We start from the raw sequence: 20167 nt of genomic DNA on the forward strand, positions 1-20167 counted from the left end.
GGCAAAAGTGGTTTTAGAGGAAGGAACAAGTTGAGAGGAAGGGGTAGAGGACAAAATCGAGGAATAAAAGAATGGGTAGAAAGAAGGGAATGTTGGGATTGTGGAAAACCCGGGCATTTGGCCAGGCCCTCACAAATCGTATTGACTAGAAACGGTATGTGTGAGCCACCTGGAAAAGATAAGGCAAGTTGAAAACTTACCACAGGTGGAGATAATGGTTGAGAGAAAACGTGTAGTTTTTGGAGGACTCCGGGGGCTTTAGGACCTTAATCCACCTTGCAGATGTGCCCCATATTGATCAATCTACAAAATCTATTTTGGTACAAGGAGTAAGTGGAAAATTGGTGAGGGAATCACTGTCCGATTATGTCACCATTGAGGAGCCAGAGACAGGGGTCAAGACCACAACCATGATCATGTCTACTGTCTGTCCTGTGAATCTCTTGGGTAGAGACCTAATGTCAGCCATGTGCATGTCAGTTAGTGCACAAAATAATGTGTTTGCAGTCCAGGTAGGACAGGGACCCATGAACCCAATAGAACAAACACATTATTATTACTCCTTAGATGTGTATAAGACAGACATGAAACAGTTGATACTGTTGACAAAATGATTAATTATGCTGAAACCGTGACGGAAGGTAGGACAGTGGATTTACAGGGCTCACTGCACCATGTATTTTAAGAGAAAACCAGGGCCTGATAGGTATTACGCCTGCAGATTTTTCTCAAAGAAGGAAGTTACCCTGCAATTAACCAATGCTTACTGGAGTGTTGAGGGATTTTGTGCATCGGCATGTTGTACCCCCCCGAGGAACAAGTTCTGTTTAGGGAAATCACCCCACATCTATCCTTGGCTAAACCCAAAAGCTGAGATTGGAAGGATGTGGGAGGGTTTGTGAAGGAATGCCAAGACCTAAGAGATTGGGCTCCTGTGGGCCTACCTGATCTATACAAAAGTAAGTCGACAGGTTATTTCTGTCACAAATCCTTGGGACACAAAATTATTACAACAGCCTCGGCACACATGAGGGCTGCAGGAACTGAATGATACTTGACACAAGAGGGTCACCTGTTAGATGGGCTCCCAGACACACTGTGGACTAGAGGTCCAGCAGATGTGGGACTCATGAAAGGAGTCCAACCAGTAACCATCACTCCAAAATCACATCACAGACCCCACCTAAGACAATACCCCCTTAAGAAGGAAGCAGAGGAGGGCATAGCCCCTGTAGTAGACAAACTTTTAAAAATATGGGTGATTATTCCATGTCCTGACAGCCCTTGCAATACCCCCCTTTTTCCTGTTAAGGCTCTGCCTTCCACAGACTGGAGCATGGTACAAGATCTACAAGCTGTTAACCAGGCAGTTATAAGAAGAGCTCCTGTGGTAACACACACACACACACACACACACACACACACACACACTACTGAACGATTTAGATCCAGGGAATGAATTATTTTCTGTGATTGATATCAGTAACGCCTTCTTTAGCATCCCAGTGCACCCCGACCATCAATTTTGGTTTGCCTTCACCTACCGGGGAAAAAGGTATACCTTCACCAGGTTGCCCCAGGGCTATTGTGAGTTCCCTACCATCTTTTCACAAGCTATGTCCTCAAGCTTGGCTCAATTTGTACCCCCAGGGGGAAGCCAGCTCCTCCTCTATGTAGACGACATCTTAGCGGCGTCTCCCTCAGGAGGAGGTTTGTAGGGCTTACACAATGGCTCTGTTGTATTTCCTCCATGACCAAGGGCATAAGGTAAATAGAACTAAACTCCAGTTGTGGCAACAGTGGGTCAAATACTTGGGGTACATCTCAAAAGAAGGTTGGCACCTGGATGAGGAGAGAATTCGAGCTCTCCTCCAGGTGCCGAAACCAAAAAAAAACACAAAGAAACAAATGATGTCCTTCCTGGGTATGACAAATTTTTGTAGAGCCTGGATTCCCGGGTATTCCATGCAATACATGGGAGACCTATGGACCCCCAAGATGCTATAAAATGGAGTGAGGAAACAGACAGCCTTTACTGACCTAAAACAAGTCCTTTCAAGTTCATCAGTGCTAGCCTTACCAAACTATGACATCAGTACACAGAGTCACATGGCGGGCGCCAGAGGCAGATTTCTACAAAATTAGACAGTGTAACTAGAGCACTTCCACCCTGTGTACAGGCAGTGGTAGCTGCAGCAGTTAAGGCCTCGACATCTATAGTGCCATATCACCCGCTGACACTCAAAGTACCACATGCAGTATCGGTTATCCTTTTACAACAAAAGATATCACATTTGAGCCCAGCACAACACCTTTCCTGTATGACAATACTCTTGACACAACCTCACTTAACAATACAGAGGTGTACTACATTAAACCCATTCACACTAATATCACTTCCTACTGATGGTCATAAACATGACTGCACTACTGCCATCGCTGAAAAGGTACTGCCACAAAGTGATTTAAAAGATGTACCGTTTTCTAACCCTGACATGACACTTTTTGGTGATGGTTCCAGCAAGAAAAATCCAGATGGCACAAATGCAACTCTATATAATAGTGACACAGGATGAAATTTTGGAAGCTAGGCCATTACCAAAACATTATTCAACACAAGTAGCAGAACTTGTAGCACTGACAAGAGCATGCATACTATCAAAAGGAAAATCCGTAACCATATACACTGACAGTTAATATGCCTTTTCAACAGTACATGTTTTTGCACAAAAATGGAAAAACAGGGGGATGGTCACCTCCAGTGGTAAACCAATTTCACACAGACTTCATTCTAGAACTCCTAGATGCAACAGAGTTACCAAAAGAGCTTGCAATCTGCAAATGTGAAGCACACACAAAATATACAGACTCCATCTCAAAAGGGAAATAAAAAAGGGCAGATGAATCAGCCAAAATAGCGGCACAAGAAACACATCAAATGACAGAACAGGAAATCCTAGAGATGGATCATACAGTCCTTACTAATATGTAGCAGAATGCACCCCCCGGGGAAAAACAATATTGGAAAATAAAGGGTTGCACAATAATAGATAACATTTACACATCACCTGAAGGAAAAAATCAGTATTGCCAAAATTTTTTATTTTTTTTGGTATGCAGCAGTATTGACACATGGAGTAAATTCATGTGTCAAACAGGGGTATGATTGAGATGTTAAATAAGGTATGTACAGCCTATGGTTTCACAAACTACTCAAAAATGTTTTGCTCTCAATGTATTATATGCGCAAGACAATGCTCAGGGAGGCATAAGACCACGGAAAGGGAAGTTCCCCACACCGCAATAACCATTCCAACACATTTGCATGGATTTTATTGAATTAGACAAATGTGAAAGGAAGAAATATTGTTTGGCAATCTTAGACGCCCTGACCAAATGGGTGGAGGTATTCCCAACAGGTAGTGCAGATGCACAGACTGTGGCCAAAGCATTACTAAGAGATATAACTCCAAGGTTTTGAATCCCTGAAAAGATCTACAGCGATAATGGACCCCATTTTGTAAATAAAACTATACAACATTTGACAGAAGTGATGGGTATCCAAGTAAAAAAACCATTGCGCCTATCACGATTATGCACCCCCATGGCAACTAGCTAACTGCAACGTGCGTTCCATGACTGGAGTATATGAGGGAACTAAGGGAATAAGGGGGAACTTATACTGAGCATGCAAGACTGGTTGTGGTACTTTCACAGCCTGCACTACCTTTGGCCACCACTAGAGGGAGACTCCACTCCAATCCAGCTAGCTGACCACACAGTCAGATACGAATCTTACATACAATCTGGTGCATTATAAGGGTTGGGGAGCAGTCTAGCAATTAGCACACGCTTCTAGGGTTCCTCCAGCTATCCTGCAAGCCTGAACCCCAGTGTTAATCACTCTTCCCACTGTCCCCACACAGACAATAGCCTGCCACCACACAACAATTTGTCCGCAGACTGGTCTGCTGAGCCACCACACACACAGATCTCCATCTGGCAGATCTGTTAGCGTACAATCTGCCAACACGCAGTGCAATTGCATACTGACTGGCACATAACTTAGACCGAGTACTTAGGCACTCAAATACAACAACCTCTCCAAAGATATGAGTTCTAGCTTAGTACACAGAAGTCACTTATTAATTTTATCATTTAATATCCTGAAAGTGGGCAGTGCATATAAAAAAAAATACAAAAAAAAAAAAAAAAAAAAAAAAAAAACAGAAATTGGCAATTTGCTATGAAAATTAAAAGGGATAAAAACAGAAATAAACTTTACCGAAGATTATCCTCTTGTAGAAGCATACTGGAACATGTGGGATCTCCTAGTTTCGAACTGGCTTTGTAGAAGAACGAATTATAGCAAAATGTAAAAAATAATGCGTTTTTTTCAAAATCGTCGCTCTTATTTTGTTTATAGCGCAAAAAATAAAAATCGCAGCGGAGCTGAAGCGGTTAAAGGATACATCATAAATGAACATTACCGAAAGATAGCATACTTTGAAGAAAATAAGAATACAAAAACAAAAAAAAAAAAAAAAAAAAAAAAAAAAACACACACCACACAAATTAAAGTAAGATACATAAAAGTAATTAGGTATGCTCAGGTCCCAGGAATGCCAGTAGCGCATTGTCTAATATTAAAACAGACATTTGAAAATTCTTTATTAACGAGAGCCTAACTGTGAACAGTATCAACATTAATGAACAAGATGGGCCCAAAATTGGTGCAAGACGAGTGGTCACGGTCGGGTTTGGGAATCATCACTATGATGGCGGTTAAGAGGTTTGAGGTGAAGGCACGACCATCTTTCACCGTATTGAACAATTTTCTATAATAGTGCCGTAAAGCCATCCGGGCCTGGTCTTTTGACTACTTTCAGCTCTTTTATACATTGCAGAACTTTTAACTGTATATCCCGGTCCATTAACGACGTATGAGTTTCAGACAATTTGGGCATTGTCAATCCTGTCAGACAGGAGTCCAAGCCCTGATTAGAGGGCCGAGTAGGGGCAGAATAAAGAGTGGTAAGGCGATGATGGAATTCTTCTAGAACCCTCAGCGGGTTACCTGCAAGAACATTGTGTCTAGTACGTAAAATGATAAGAGTGTGTTTTGGGGTGAAGGTGCGCAACCTGTTGGCCAGCATTGAGTTAGGTCTGTTCACTTTGGCATACCATTTCTGGCATGCCCAGCGTAGTGTACGTTCTGCCTCATCAGTTAGACATAGATCAAGTTCTGTGTGAGCCTTGTCTAACAGTATGCGGTTAGCCGGGGTAGGAGATGGTTTAAAAATTGTAAATAGGGAGTCTAGGTGTGTTTCTAAAGGTGCGCCGTACTGATAGACATTCTCAGTTTACGTTTCACCGCCAGTTGAATTACATGTCCCCTACGAACCGCTTTGCATGCTTTCCAGAGGGTCACTAGGGAAGACACATTTTAAGTGTTAAGACTGAAGTAATTCGCTGAGGCCTGATTGAGATCAGTGAGGATTTCTTTAAAAGACAAGGGCGAATCATTCATAATCCAAGGGGAATATTCTGGTTTACAAAGTAGTGAGTGACATACAACCAAAACAAGGTCGTGGTCTGACCAAGGTGCTGCCAGGATAGAGCTCGACACTACTAAAGGGAGATGCTGCCGCAGAACAAACATATGGTCAATTCTGGAATGGGAATGGTGGGGGTGGGGGTAATGGGTATAGTCTCTGACTATGGGATGAAGCTCTCTTCAGATATCTACCAAGTCATGACTTTGTAGAGAATATTACTTTTTTAGCATCAGGTGATGGAGCTGTGTGTTCTGAGGGGTACTTATCCAAAGCAGGATTCAGCGTGTCATTGGAGTCACCCTCTAGGAGGGTGCCCCTCTGGCGGGACTTCAACAAGGAGCAGATATGAGTGGGAAAAGGTCCTGGGTTGATATTTGGAGCATAATAAAATTAGGATAGTAACCTCAGTGTCCTGAATAGTACCTTGTAGTAAAAGGTATCTACCATTTGGATCTGCAATCTCCTTACTGCATCTGAAGGGAACCGATTTGCGTATGGCTATTAGCACACCTCTCTGTTTAGTCGGACCAATAGCCAGAAAAAAACTTGAGGATACAGGGCATCGAAGTATTTGGGTCAAGAGGGTGATTAAAAATGGGTCTCTTGTAGGCATGCTATATCCACTTTTTGTTTTTTTTAACCACTTAAGGACCAGCCTCGTTTTGGATTTTAGGTGTTTACATGTTTAAAACAGGTTTTTCTGCTAGAAAATTACTTAGAACCCCCAAACATTATATATGGTTTTTCTTCTAACACCCTAGAGAATACAATGGTGGTCATTGCAATACTTTTTTTTGCACCATATTTGCACAGCGGTCTTATAAGCGCACTTTTTTTGGAAAAAATTCACTTTTTTGAAAAAAAAAAATAAAACAGTAAAGTTATCCCAATTTTTTTTTATATTGTGAAATATAATGTTACGCCAAGTAAATTGATACCCAACATGTCATGCTTGAAAATTGCGCCCGCTCGTGGAATGGCGTCAAACTTTTACCCTCAAAAATCTCCATAGGCGACGTTTAAAAAATTCTACAGGTTGCATATTTTGCGCTACAGAGGAGGTCTACGGCTAAAATTATTGCTCTCGCTCTACCGGTCGCTGTGATACCTCACATGTGTGGTTTGACCACCGTTTTCATATGCGGGCGCTACTCGCGTATGCGTTCGCTTCTGCGCGCGAGCTCGTCGGGACAGGGGGGTTTTAAAAAATTTTTTTTTTTATTATTTATTTTAAAATATTTTATTTATTTTTACACTGTTTAAAAAAAAAAAAAAAAAAAATTGTGTCACTTTTATTCCTATTACAAGGAATGTAAACATCCCTTGTAATAGAAAAAAGCATGGCAGGACCTCTTAAATATGAGATCTGGGGTCAAAAAGACCTCAGATCTCATATTTACACTAAAATGCAATAAAAAAAAAAAAAAAGTCATTTAGAATAATGACATTTAAAAAAATATGCCTTTAAGAGGCGTGGACGGAAGTGACGTTTTGACGTCGCTTCCGCCCAGCAGTGTCATGGAGACGAGTGAGCGCCATCTTGGCCTCACTCGTCTCCAGACACACCACGCAGAAGGACGCGATCGCCTCCGCCGCTACCAACGGCTCCGGTAAGCGGCGGAGGGCACCGGATCGCGGCGGGAGGGGTGGGGCCCCTCTCCCGCCACCGATAAAAGTGATCTCGCGGCGAATCCGCCGCAGGGACCACTTTTATCTGAAAGCCGGCCGCCGCACGAAAACGGGGATACCGGGGTTATGGCAGCTAGCTGCTGCCATAACAACGATATCCCCGTTCAAACTTAGGACGTATATAGTCGTGCGGCGGTCGGGAAGTGGTTAAGATATTTAGAAACCTTCACCCTTTTTTTGGGGGGGGGTGGGGGTTCATTCCCTGAACATTCAGGGACAACCAGTTAAGTGTCATGGTACATTGGAAGTTAACCATAAAGCGACTGTTCACCCACCGCGAGGACCTAGAGAAAGAAAAAGGAGTAGAGAGGAAAAGAAAGGAAGGGAGATAAGTGAAAAGGCATAAAAGGCATAAAAGGGCCAAGAAAAACTTGTAGCATGTTGTACTGAAAAAGCATGAGTACTACTGGTTGTGAGACAAAAGGCCCACAATGGGGTCAGAAGTTGGTCAAACCCTTCTTGGTTGACGTCTTAGCCAACTGCCAATGCATGGGGTTTAGCAGTGGTCCGTTGGAACCACTCGGTATCATTTTTTAGTAAAATTAACTGTATAACTATAAACACAAAACTTGGTGCACCATTTAAGGCACTAAAGAGGAACACAAATGTCATAAGGTATGTAGTTGCATATAGAAATAGGTCTCTCTGCCACCCCGGGCCTCCCTCCACTGTCGAGGCAGCCCAGGGTGAACAAGCGACCGAAACACCAAGGTAACCTTATAAAACTTATAAACCTAAAAAAGGAGAAATATACAATCGTCATAAGGATGTTAGTAATTTCACAAATAGGGTAAGAAAGTGACAACACAGTTTGGAACCACCCTACCCCCTTATGGGGGTAAGGGACCACTGTCAGCAATACATAGGCAACTGCGAGAGAGCCGAGACAACCAGCATGTATATAACAAATTAATAGAACCTGTCGTGGAGTGTCTAGTGGCTCCACTGACTTGCAAGGTATGGCAGCTCCCTGTTGCAATGACAGCATGCGGCCAGGTGAGTACACTTCGGCCACCTTGCAGAATTGTTTCAGGGGAGGCCATAATGTTGTGCTAAAATGGGCACCCAGCACATATTGTTATTCGGGCCCCTACCACCCGGGGTCACCATCTCACAGTAGGGGTGGCCCAAGGAGGGGCACTGTTCTCTTGTCTCTCTTCGATGAATAGAGTGTAGGTTCTACCAAGCATCAGTGAGGTCAGTTCGGTCTATTTCAAACTCAATGACAGCATGCTGGTCATCAACAAATGCATCACAGGGTGTGCGTCTGGGAGCAATAAAAAGGCACGCGTGGGGTTCCTTGGTTTCATCACACCAAGTCTCATTAGCCCTTAGGACCACCTTTGAATCTTTGGGCCTGCGAGCCAGGTTGGAATCTGAAGGAGCTGGGACGATTGGCGAAGGGGCTGGGATGATCTGGGCCGAGAGGATGAAGCTTCCCCATGGGAAGATGGTAGGTCCAGCTGCAATTCTTGGAAGGGACTTCGGAGGGAGAAGCGTGGGACTGGCGACCCAGATGCGAGAATGAGCGTTTAAAGAGGAACCCCCACCTATACTTTATTCCTTGAGCTTGCAGGACCTGGAGATAGGGTTTCCGACCCCGCCGTCTAGCAATCGTTACAGGAGAGAAGTCCGCAAATAGCTGAAGGCGGTTACCTTGGAAGGAGAGATCTTGCTGTTCCCTTGCAGATTGGAGGAGTCTCTCTTTAGTGCAATAATAATGATGATATCTGTCGGGGGGCCCTCTGATGGCTTAGGGGCGAGAGATCTGTGGATGAGGTCAAATTCCAGTCGCTCTAAAGGTATCTCAGGTGCCAGCATGCGGTGTTTGCGCAGCAATTTTTTTTTAAACGTGTTTTTTTGGGGGGGGGGAAGAAACGGTTTCATGAACGAAAAAAAAAAAAAAAAACACTAACAGCCCGATTTTTTTGTATAATGTGAAAGATGATGTTACACCGAGTAAATAGATACCCAACATGTCACACTTTAAAATTGCGCACACTTGTGGCATGGAGCCAAACTTCAGTACTTATAAATCTCCATAGGAGACGCTTTAAAAATTTTTACAGGTTACATGTTTAGAGTTACAGAGGAGATCTGGTGCTAGAATTATTGCTCTTGCTCTAACGATTGTGGCGTATGTAACCTGTGTGTATCTGGCTCTGATACTAGCCAGTGCCTCACCAGCCACTGACCTCACCACATGTGCATGATCTACACCAGTGGCGGCTGGTGCTCAATTTTTTTTTTTGGGGGGTGACACAAACAAACAAACAAAAAAAAAAAAAAAAAACCACCACACACACACACACCACATCAATTGCAGCCACTGTGCCCATCAAATGCAGCCACTGTGACCCCCCGCCCACTTTCTGATTGGCACTTACCCCATTTTGGTTGCGGGTCAGGCAGCGGCCAGCTGTGTCCTCCATGTGTCTCTTCTTGCTTCAGCCAATCAGGTGATGGGTATCAGACCCACGCTACCTGGTTGGCGGAGAGGCGGCTCAGTGTTAGAAAGGCAAATGAATATTTGCTTTTCTAACACACCTGGGTGGGCTCCGAGCACAATGCTCTGCGCTCCAAGTCCAACTTTTTGAAGCCTATTAGAGCCTATGGCTCTAATCAGGTGCTTCAAAAATACACCGCCGCCGCTGTATTTCAGGTGCCGGCATCCTAAAAGGGGCCAGATGCCTGAAGATGGGGTGGCGGTGGCGGCCATGGATAGATTCATGCAATGCATGAATCTATTCATTCTACATGGAGGGGATGGCCCCCGTGCACCCTTAATGGACAGGCCGCCCAATCTGCACTATACTACCAAAGTATTGGGACGCCTGCCTTTACACGCGCATGAACTTGGTCTCCCGTAGGGTTCCATATTGAGTTGGCCCACCATTTGCAGCTATAACAGCTTCAACTCTTCCAGGAAGGCTGTCCACAAGGTTTAGGAGTGTGTCTATGGGAACGTTTGACCATTCTTCCAGAAGCACATTTGTGAGGTCAGGCACTGATGTGGACGAGAAGACCTTGCTGCGAGCCAGGCCTTCTCGTCCACATCAGTGCTTGACCTCACAAATGCTCTTCTGGAAGAATGGTCAGATATTCCCATAGACACACTCCTAAACCTTGTGGACAGCCTTCCTGGAAGAGTTGAAGCTGTTATAGCTGCAAAGGGTGGGCCAACTCAATATTGAACCCTACGGAATAAGACTGGGATGCCATTAAAGTTCATGTGCGTGTAAAGGCAGGCATCCCAATATATTTGAGAGAGATAGAGAAAATTATATATATATATATATATATATATATATATATATATATATATATATATATATATATATATATATATATCTACAAAAATGTGAGGGGGTGTGTATATATATATATATACACACATATACACACACACACACACATACACACACATACATACACACACACACACACACACACACCCCCCCTCACATTTTTGTAGATATTTTATTATATCATTTAATGTAAAGTAGTGAGTGTATATCTTGTATAATAACATTGTAAATTTTTTGTCCCCTCAAAATAACTGAGGATCTGAAAAAAAAAAAAAAGAATTGTTGCTCTACATAAAGATGGTCTAGGCTATAAGATTGCCAAGACCCTGAAACTGAGGTGCAGCACGGTGGACAAGACGATACAGCGGTTTAACAGGACATGTTCCACTCAGAACAGGCCTCGCCATGGTCCACCAAAGAAGTTGAGTGCACGTGCTCAGCATCATATCCAGAGGTTGTCTTTGGTAAATAGACTTATGAGTGCTGCCAGCATTGCTGCAGAGGTTGAAGGGGGTCAGCTTGTGAGTGCTCAGACCATACGCCGCACACTGCATCAAATTGGTCTGTATGTCTGTCATCCCAGAAGGAAGCCTCTTCTAAAAGGTGATGCACAAGAAACCCCACAGTTTGCTGAAGACAAGCAGACTAAGGACATGGATTACTGGAAACATGTCCTGTGGTCTGATGAGACCGAGATAAACTTATTTGGTTCAAATGGTGTCAAGAGTGTGTGGCAGCAACCAGGTGAGGAGTGCAAAGACAAGTGTGTCTTGCCTACAGTCAAGCATGGTGGTGGGGGTGTCATGGTCTGGGGCTGCATGAGTGATGCTGGCACTGGGGAGCTACAGTTCATTGAGGGAACCATGAATGCCAACATGTACTGTGACATACTGAAGCCGAGCATGATTCCCCCTCCCTTCCGAGACTGGGCCACAGGGCAGTATTCCAACATGATAACGACCCAAAACACCTCCTAGAAGACCACTGCCTTGCTAAAAAAAAAGCGGAGGATAAAGGTGATGGACTGGCCAAGCCTGTCTCCAGACCTTGTAGGGCATCCTCAAATGGAAGGTGGAGGAGCGCAAGGTCTCTAACATCCACCAGCTCTGTGATGTCATCATGGAGGAGTGGAAGAGAACTCGAGTGGCAACCTGTGAAACTCTGGTGAACTCCATGCCCAAGAGGGTTAAGGCAGTGCTGGAGAATAATGGTGGCCACACAAAATATTGACACTTTGGGCCTAATTTGGACATTTTCACTTAGGGGTTTACTCACTTTTGTTGCCAGCGGTTTAGACATTAATAGCTGTGTGTTGAGTTATTTTGGAGGGGACAGCAAATTTACACTGATATACAAGCTGTACACTCACTACTTTACATTGTAGCAAAGTGTCATTTCTTCAGTGTTGTGACATGAAAAGATAGAATAAAATATTTACAAAAATGTGAGGGGTGTACTCACTTTTGTGAGATACTGTATATCACACACACTCAGTATGTATGTCCTTTTAGGTAACTGCCCACAAGTGGTGGTTAAATCTGTCAGTAACAAGAGAACAAAATCCCTTGTGCTTCTTAAGCATGCAATCATTTTGAAAAACAATATACCACGATAAGGCCAGTATATTAAAAGAAAAATAAACTCACCAGTATTCCAGAGATCTGGCAAAAGTTGAAGAACAAAAGAAAGGAAAATGTAAAAAGGCGTCCGGTGGCCATGCTGCGTCCTCAACTCCCACGTGTGACAATGTTTGCTGAAGGGCTCAGCTTATGTCAATAAGACCCTGGTGGTCAAATGGTCAGTCTAATGTTTTGCAAGCAGCTGTGACTTCCTGTGCAGCCATCAGCCTCCTTCAATACTTCAGGATTCAGTTGAAAAATGAGCATTTAATTATTAACCACTTGTCAAAGATGATCCTGTGGGCGAAACTGGGAGCTTAGCCGGCAGATGAGAGCTGTCTGCAATTATTGCATTTTATGGAAGATCGCACTGAGCTGCTGGAACTTCTAAATAAGCTGCACAATTGTTGTTAACAGGTTTTTTTTTTTTGTGCCAAAATTGTCAGAATAATTACCCACTGAGGATCCCAGTAATACTTGATCAGCCTCAGTGCGGAGGAGCAATTCGCTGCTACTAACACAAATAGGATTTGTCAGGCAGTAAGGGCCTTCTGTCCAATATATTATCTTCATGAACTCAATCAGTAATTCAATTAGGAAAGGATTCTCTTACCTTTCATTCACCTGAATGTTAACCCATCCTCCTCAATCCTGAAAATGGCTATGCTGGAAACTGTAGCATAGCCACTAGCCAATGTTCTGAAAAGCGATCAGTGGTGGATAGCTTTTTAGAGTGCTGCTGTCATTCAGGAGGCGATCCTGGTGCCTCCTGAAAGCCTTTTTTTTTTGGTTTTCTTTTTTTATTTTGTGTAACAGCAATTTATGATAGAGCTAATTAACCGCAGTTGTGGCTTATCCCTATTGACTTAAATGTCCGACCTTACCAGGTGGTGCCTCCTGCCAACTCGACATGCCACGTTAATTTTGAACAATCTCCTCCTGCTGTATTTTAGACTTTAGTTGGTTGGGTGGCCAGATTCAGGCAGAGAGCAGTAAAAATTTGGCTCAGCTAGCCGTATGGTTGACACGAACACATATGAATTACACAGGTTCTGTGGCTGATTAAGGTGGTAATTAAACTCACTTGTGCCTTATCTGCATTTAATTAGCCTCAGAACCTGTGTAATTCAAAGGTGTTCGGGTTTAAAGGGATGAGGTGGCAACACTAGCTAGCCGCATGAAAGAAGCCATAAAGGGAAGAGTCAACTACTTATACCTTGTACTAGCTGTGGTAAAAATATATATATTTTTTTTATATTATTTTTCGTGCACTGCAGTAATAGTACATTTTGGACTGGGCCAAATTTTACATTTCCACTGTAGGACTATTTATTTGGTGATAATTTTATTTAAAAAAATACATCCGTTTTTCTTTTTCTTGGGGGGGGGGGGGGGGGAATATTGTTTTGCAAATATTTTATTTTCTATGGACTCTATAAACAGAAAAATGTGAAAGACATTTTTGTGACCAGGGTTAATTTCAACTAAGTAGTTTTACTGTAAATAAAAAGCATACATTTTGTTGTATGATTTATCCTGTTTAAAATGGTACTAAAAGTATGTTTCTGGTACAAAGTGTGGCAAAGTTATTTGCAAATAAATAAAATCTCTTTTTCTTTTTTTTTTTTTTGTTTCTATAATTTTCCTTACATTCTTGTTATGCAGAGATAAAAAAAAAAAATAACAAACAAAGTGAATAAAAACAAAAAAAATAAGACGAAAACATTGATTATTGTTAATAAAGGGTTAAAGTGTTAATAAAGGATTAAATAGGAATTCATATTATTAAAAAAAACTAGAGCTGCGGAAATTTACAATTAATTCCTCGATTAATCTTTAATTTTTTTGATCGGTAGGCTGCCTGCCCTGGGGCCACTTTGGGCCAAGCTGTGGCTGCAGCGCAGCGCTCCGCTCCCTCCTCCACTATATGTCATACACAGTCTGCGGGCATCTGCCACTGTGTGTCTCGGAGCTGAGTGTGAAAACTTTGGCCGCGCTGTGAGAAAAGTCCCGCCCTCCTCCTAGATCAGCTTTTGTGATAGACGCAGTGTTCTGTCTATCACACGAGCTGATCTAGGAGGAGGGCGGAACTTTTTTCACAGCGCGGCCAAAGTTTTCACACTCAGCTCCGAGACACACAGCGGGAGATGCCCGCAGACTGTGTAATCCAGGCACAGGCACTAACTACAGTGAGGCTGCGATTGTGGGCACGGTGAGACTGCATTATGGGCACGGCGAGGCTGCAATTATGGGCACAGTAAGGCTGCGACTTTGGGCACGATGAGGCTGCATTATGGGCGCGGTAAGTCTGAGATTATGGGCACGGTGAGACTGCATTATGGTCACGGTAAGGCTGCGATTATGGTCGCGGTGAGGCTGCGATTATGGGCACGGTGAGGCTGCGATTATGGGCACAGTGAGGCTGCGATTATGACGTGTGACATCCTAGCCATGCCCCGCTATGTCCGGCTTCAGCCGTTGCCATAACAACGGTGCTAAATCAGCTAAAATTAATTCGATCTGTATGTGCGTTCAATTAATCGAAATTAGTCGATTAATCAATTAAAAAAAAATTAATCGATTAATCCCACACGAAAATGTTAATCAGTAACAGCCCTAAAAAAATTAACATCTAAGGTTTCTTTAACCGATGAAAATTAACTTGTAAGGTTTCTTTAACCACTTGCTTACTGGGCACTTAAACCCCCTTCCTGTCCAGACCAATTTTCAGCTTTCAGCGCTGATGCACTTTGAATGACAATTGCGCGGTCATACAACACTGTACCCAAATGAAATTTTTATCATTTTTTTTCCCACAAATAGAGATTTCTTTTGGTGGTATTTGATCACCTCTGCAGTTTTTATTTTTTGTTAAAAAAAAATTTAAAAAGACTTTTTAAAAAAAAAGTTTATTTTTTTATATTTTGTTATAAAATTTTGCAAACAGGTCATTTTTCTCCTTCATTGATGTACGTGATGAGGCGGCAGTGATGGGCACCGATAGGCGGCAGTGATGGGCACTGATGGGTGGCAGTGATGAGCACTGATGGGTAGCAATAATGGGCACTGATCGGCACTGGTTGTTTACACTGATAGGCAAGCACTGCTAGGTGGCACTGATTGGCACCACTGGTGGGCATTGATAGGTGGCACTTGTGGGCATTGATAGGTGGCACTCATGGGCATTGATAGGTGGCACTGGTGGGCATGGCAGGTGGCACTGGCAGGGGGTACTGGTGGCACAGATGAGGCAGAATTGCCTCTTCCTCTTCCTCTTCAGGACCGATGTCCCTTGCAGATAAGCCAGTGACCAGCTTTTTTTTCTCTTCACGCTGTCAGCGTGAGGCGAAAGAAAGAACGATTACAGAGCTTTTGTTTAGATCATGTGATCAGCTGTCGTTGGCTGACAGCTGATCACGTGGTAAGGGCCCGGGACCGGCCCCTTACTTGGATCTGTGATCAGCCGAGTCTCAGTGACAGGGCGCGCGGGGCGCATGCACAGGGGAGGCCCGGCATATGCCGGCTATAGGCCTCCCGGAAATTCAGGTCCGCGCTGTGACCGTCATTCGGCTATAGTGCGGACGGCAAGAGGTTAACCGATGTCTTTTGCAGATCAAAAGGTCACTAATCTTTTATTATGATACTTGAAGAAGACTAATTGTCTAGATGTCCCATAAAACCCATGCCATTGATGACATCATAATCATCTGGACTGCAAGTGGACCTACTACAATTCTACCTTCTACAATTCCACAGTAAGTAAAACAATGTCCGACTTGCATACCTAAAAAATTACAGCTTCCACCCCTGACACATAAAAGAATTTATAATCTATAATCAGGCCACAAGGTTCAACCAGGTATGTTCTGACACTGCGGACAAGAACTAAGAAGCTGGCCATAGACAGGTTTTTTTTTTTTTATTTTTTTTTTTTTACGTTCGACCAGCAAATTGTAAAAAGACATTTTCTCCATCCACACAAATGAGGTGGATGAAAGGATCCCCCCATTCCCCACCTGCATATTGTATTTTGACAGCGGGACCCTTTGCTGTCAGAATACACTGATCAGCAGCTGCAGCCACCAATCGACAAAAGTTTTCTAAGGCTCGGTTCACATAGGGGCGACTTGTCAGGCGACCTAGTCGCCTGACAAGTCGCCTCCCGTTCTGTGCTACGGAACCGTTCTAATAGGAGCGACGCAAGTCGCTCCGACTTAGAAAAAGGTTCCTGTACTACTTTGGGGGCGACTTGCATAGACTTCTATACAGAAGTCGTTTTGCAAGTCGCCTCAGAAGTCGTTTGCAGGTCGCCTCGCTGAGGCGACCTGCAAGTCGTGCCGCCCCTGTGTGAACCGGCACTAACTTGTCCATTCCACAGAAGTTGATCTACCAATTGGCTTCTGTTGAACAGGGAATACCATAAGTGTAGTGGTACCCTTGTAGGGGCTGCTAAGTGATGTGGCCCACCTGTCACCCTGCCCAGCCCGGAAATCACTTCCCAGACACTCCAAGACAATGAACAGCCCGTTGGCTTTGTTTTGTTGTTTTATTGAGGGAATTTAACTTGGATGGGGTATGGGAAATATGGGATGCCCAGTAGAATAATGGCAAAGTTGCTAGGGACAACTAAGTACATTCTTTGTACACTTCTCCAGACTCCTCCAGCACAACTCTTGATCTCCCAGGAGGAGCTAGCACATGGTTAAACCTAACACTGGATCAGCGAGGACTATGTAACTTGCCCTTTGCAGGCAGGTAATGCGGGCCCCTATGGTGTAGCAGAAAGTAGAAAGTCTTTTGTACTAGCTATCCTATTAGGGGGACTCCTGCTCCTAGTGAGTCCTCTTAAGGCCCTGTCAGCCCTCCAGCTGCCCGACTTCACTGCCTGTGACATTGCAATCCTCCCTACTGGCTCCACACCTAGCTCCGACTGTTTTCTCTCAGTCCTCTCTGGCATGCCTCTCCAGTCATCCCGACTGCACATGTCACTCACCAGCCCTCCTGGCTGCAACTGGTGGTTCCTTCCTGAAGACTTGCCGACAGTACTAGCTCCTGCTGTCCTCTCTCGCTCCTCCTGTGCCTCCTGTTCAAAGCCTCCATGATTTCCTGGAGGGCTCTGTCCTGCACCCGAACCCAGGCCCAAGGTCACCCCCCCCTAGACTGGGGAGCTTCCTCCAAGGCCCAGATAGCCTAGTACTCCATCCTCAGTTCTTCCACCCGACAACTCCTCCCCAGCTGGGCTGACCCTGGGTATTTCAAGGAGGCCTGTCCCCTGCCAATCCTAGTTGGGGATTGGTCAGGGCTCCGGGAGACACCCCAGACAGCTCCTCCTCTCTTCCCCTCCTCTTCTTCTAGAATCCTCTAGAAGAAAGAGGGAGGTAACAGTGAGGTGATGCTGTCTACGAGTCATAACTGCTACTATAAGCCACTCCCAGGCCACACAAATCAAAACAAACAGGCCTAGCTTCCAGCTTCAATTTGTCTGCACTACCAAAAATCCTGACCTTTAGCACCTACCTATGTGAAGGGTGCTACATATGCTAATTGAAATTCAGCCAGCCCATGCTGAACCAGACACATTTTGATCCATTGAACCAGCTTTGGAACACCTCAAGGGTGACTTTTTAAATCGAAGATACAACCTTGCAACAACTGACATTCAGGAAAGAAGAGCAGTCAGTATCCCCGGAACTGATCTTTTGAGTTAACAGACCCAAAAGGAAAACTGTGTTCCACTCATGGTTACATACAACCCACTTCTGGAAGTCCCATAGCAAAAAAACTGTAGCCCCTTCTTCACAGAGATCTTAGACTATCAGAAATATTTCCAAAGCTACCTCTCCTTGTATATCCACAGCCATCAAACCTAAACCTACTTATTATGAGAAGATCACTGGACACATGAGAGAAAAATGGCACAACTCCAAAGGTGTGAAACCTTCACACTTATACAGTATATTACACTGACAGGGTACCTATACCAGGCTTGCAGGAACAATACAAAATACGAGGGCGCCTTCTCTGGCAAACCTTCTAATTTGATATACCTACTGTAATTATTTACGGGTCTCTATGTCGGTGGAACTGGATAATTGTTATCTGAATCTACACAGATCCATGACTGCTGAGGCGCAATGAGCCCAGGTACATTAACTGTAACATAGATGTATAGACAAACATTCCCCCTTGCCCCCTCACCCCATTAAATAAACACGCTTACAACCATTAGGTTGGAAAGGGCAAGGCCACAGCTTTATTAAATCCACATAACATGTAAACACTTTTCAACCAGTGCCAGTCACAGTTGTACTGTGAGCACACAATTCCAAAAGGGGGGAAGGGGGGCCTGTCCTTACCATAAGTTCTGGACAGGCCGCCTACTTCCGATTTCTATCAAGGGCATAGCCCATTACAGCCATTTTATGCTGGCAAGGTGAAGAAACCGTAGCAAGCTGTGACATACCATAGAAAAAAGGGGCGGGAGGGTGGGCAGCTCTTCCAACCACGTTTGTTGAAAAGACCCAGAATCCTCTGGGGCATAACTTTTAGAGAGCTCAGGCCCAGCCCATCCCCCCTAACAACCAATCCTTGGTGACCACTCAGCCACCTTAACCAGCACCTGGCCATGCCCCCATCAGTCAAGGCTCTCTTTCACTAAGGGGCTCAAGAGGCCTTCACTATTAATAACAACAAAACGGATTTTCCCATTGCAATACATTTCTGCATCCGAGGCCATTGAGTACTGTCCGTGATACTTTTTTTATTTGCACTAACATACAATTTTTCAGGACAAGCTTTCGGGGTATGTCCCCTTCATCAAGGTCCAAGCAGTACATCCGAGGTCGCAACTTAAACGACCTCTGTGTTATGATTCTTAAAGGGAATTTTAAATTACACAAGGAAAAATTGGAGTGGGAGTGCAAATTTGTAAGAAAATTCTGAACTCTGGACATGGCCTTACCAGTGACAAGAATTTCATGTGTTATTATGATTTCCTGTAAACCACCTTCCTTGGACATCTCCACATCAAATGACTTTACAAGACACATACCATTCCCACTTCTCACTTAGGTGTGAAGTGTGACTGGAAGGCTCCTCTGTCTCACAGAAACACTAATCCCTATCTACATATGTATTACTTTTTCAGAACCCTTTGTCACTCATCTGCATCTCTTTGTTGGTTAATGTATGGAATGTATGTGTCTACCACCAGTTCCCATGCCTGAAGTAGAGGCCTATGTGCCTTGCACTACAACCTATTTAGTTAACCAATAAATAGTATCACCCTAAATCCAATATTCCAATCTTGTCAATGGCCAATATCATCCAACACTCTCCATATTCTATATATAAATGAAATAGCAAATATGATAAAACAATGCCTTGTTTTATTGCATTTATTTGATGACAATTTCAGACTATCTGCAGTTGTCCTTTTACATAGGAATAGCTGTGTTATGACAGCTGGTAATTGACAGTAATAGCAACTAAGGGAGCGGAAGCAGGGGAAGAGGAGCTGGACATTTTTTACTTTTTTTTAGGATATATGTCTAGCATTATAAATCCAAAACAAATGTAAGACTGGATGAAATGGTGATCTTTTATCAGCTTGGTTTTCAGCTTTAATTGGGATGGTGGGGACCTAAAATCACTAAAATCTCATTTGTAGTCAGTCTTCACTTGGAAATGCAAAGAACTGAGGTGTGCCCTGGTTTAGCTGGTCAGTATGCCTAAAAGAGAGCATACACTGAATAAATGTATATGAAATGTGTATGATGTATTTGAAATAATGAAAGTTGGGGGAAATGGTAGGGTGGGAGCCAGGAAGACGAGCCGACACGGGACCCAACGGCCTTTTTTACATAACTTGTCTAATTATTTAAAATAGTTTTCAGTCATATTAAATCTTCAGCTTTCATTAATATGATACCTGGTGATCATCCCATGAAGGTCCTTGTGCAGGCACTTCCTGTTATGGGGTGACAACGCACTG

General features: G+C 43.8%; 1 protein-coding gene across 1 annotated transcript in view; it reads right to left on the minus strand.

Moving 5' to 3' along the window:
* Positions 1 to 12492, minus strand: part of HGFAC (HGF activator) — a 139016-nt gene extending 126524 nt beyond the window's left edge. Inside the window, exon 1 of the mRNA XM_073610866.1 lies at positions 12202 to 12492. Coding sequence (XP_073466967.1) covers positions 12202 to 12273 — 72 coding nt within the window. The 5' untranslated portion in view covers positions 12274 to 12492. The remainder of the gene's footprint in view (positions 1 to 12201) is intronic.
* Positions 12493 to 20167: the final 7675 nt, after the last annotated feature.

This window comes from Aquarana catesbeiana, linkage group LG01 (genome assembly GCF_042186555.1).
Source record: "Aquarana catesbeiana isolate 2022-GZ linkage group LG01, ASM4218655v1, whole genome shotgun sequence".
Classification (NCBI taxonomy): Eukaryota; Metazoa; Chordata; class Amphibia; order Anura; family Ranidae; genus Aquarana; species Aquarana catesbeiana.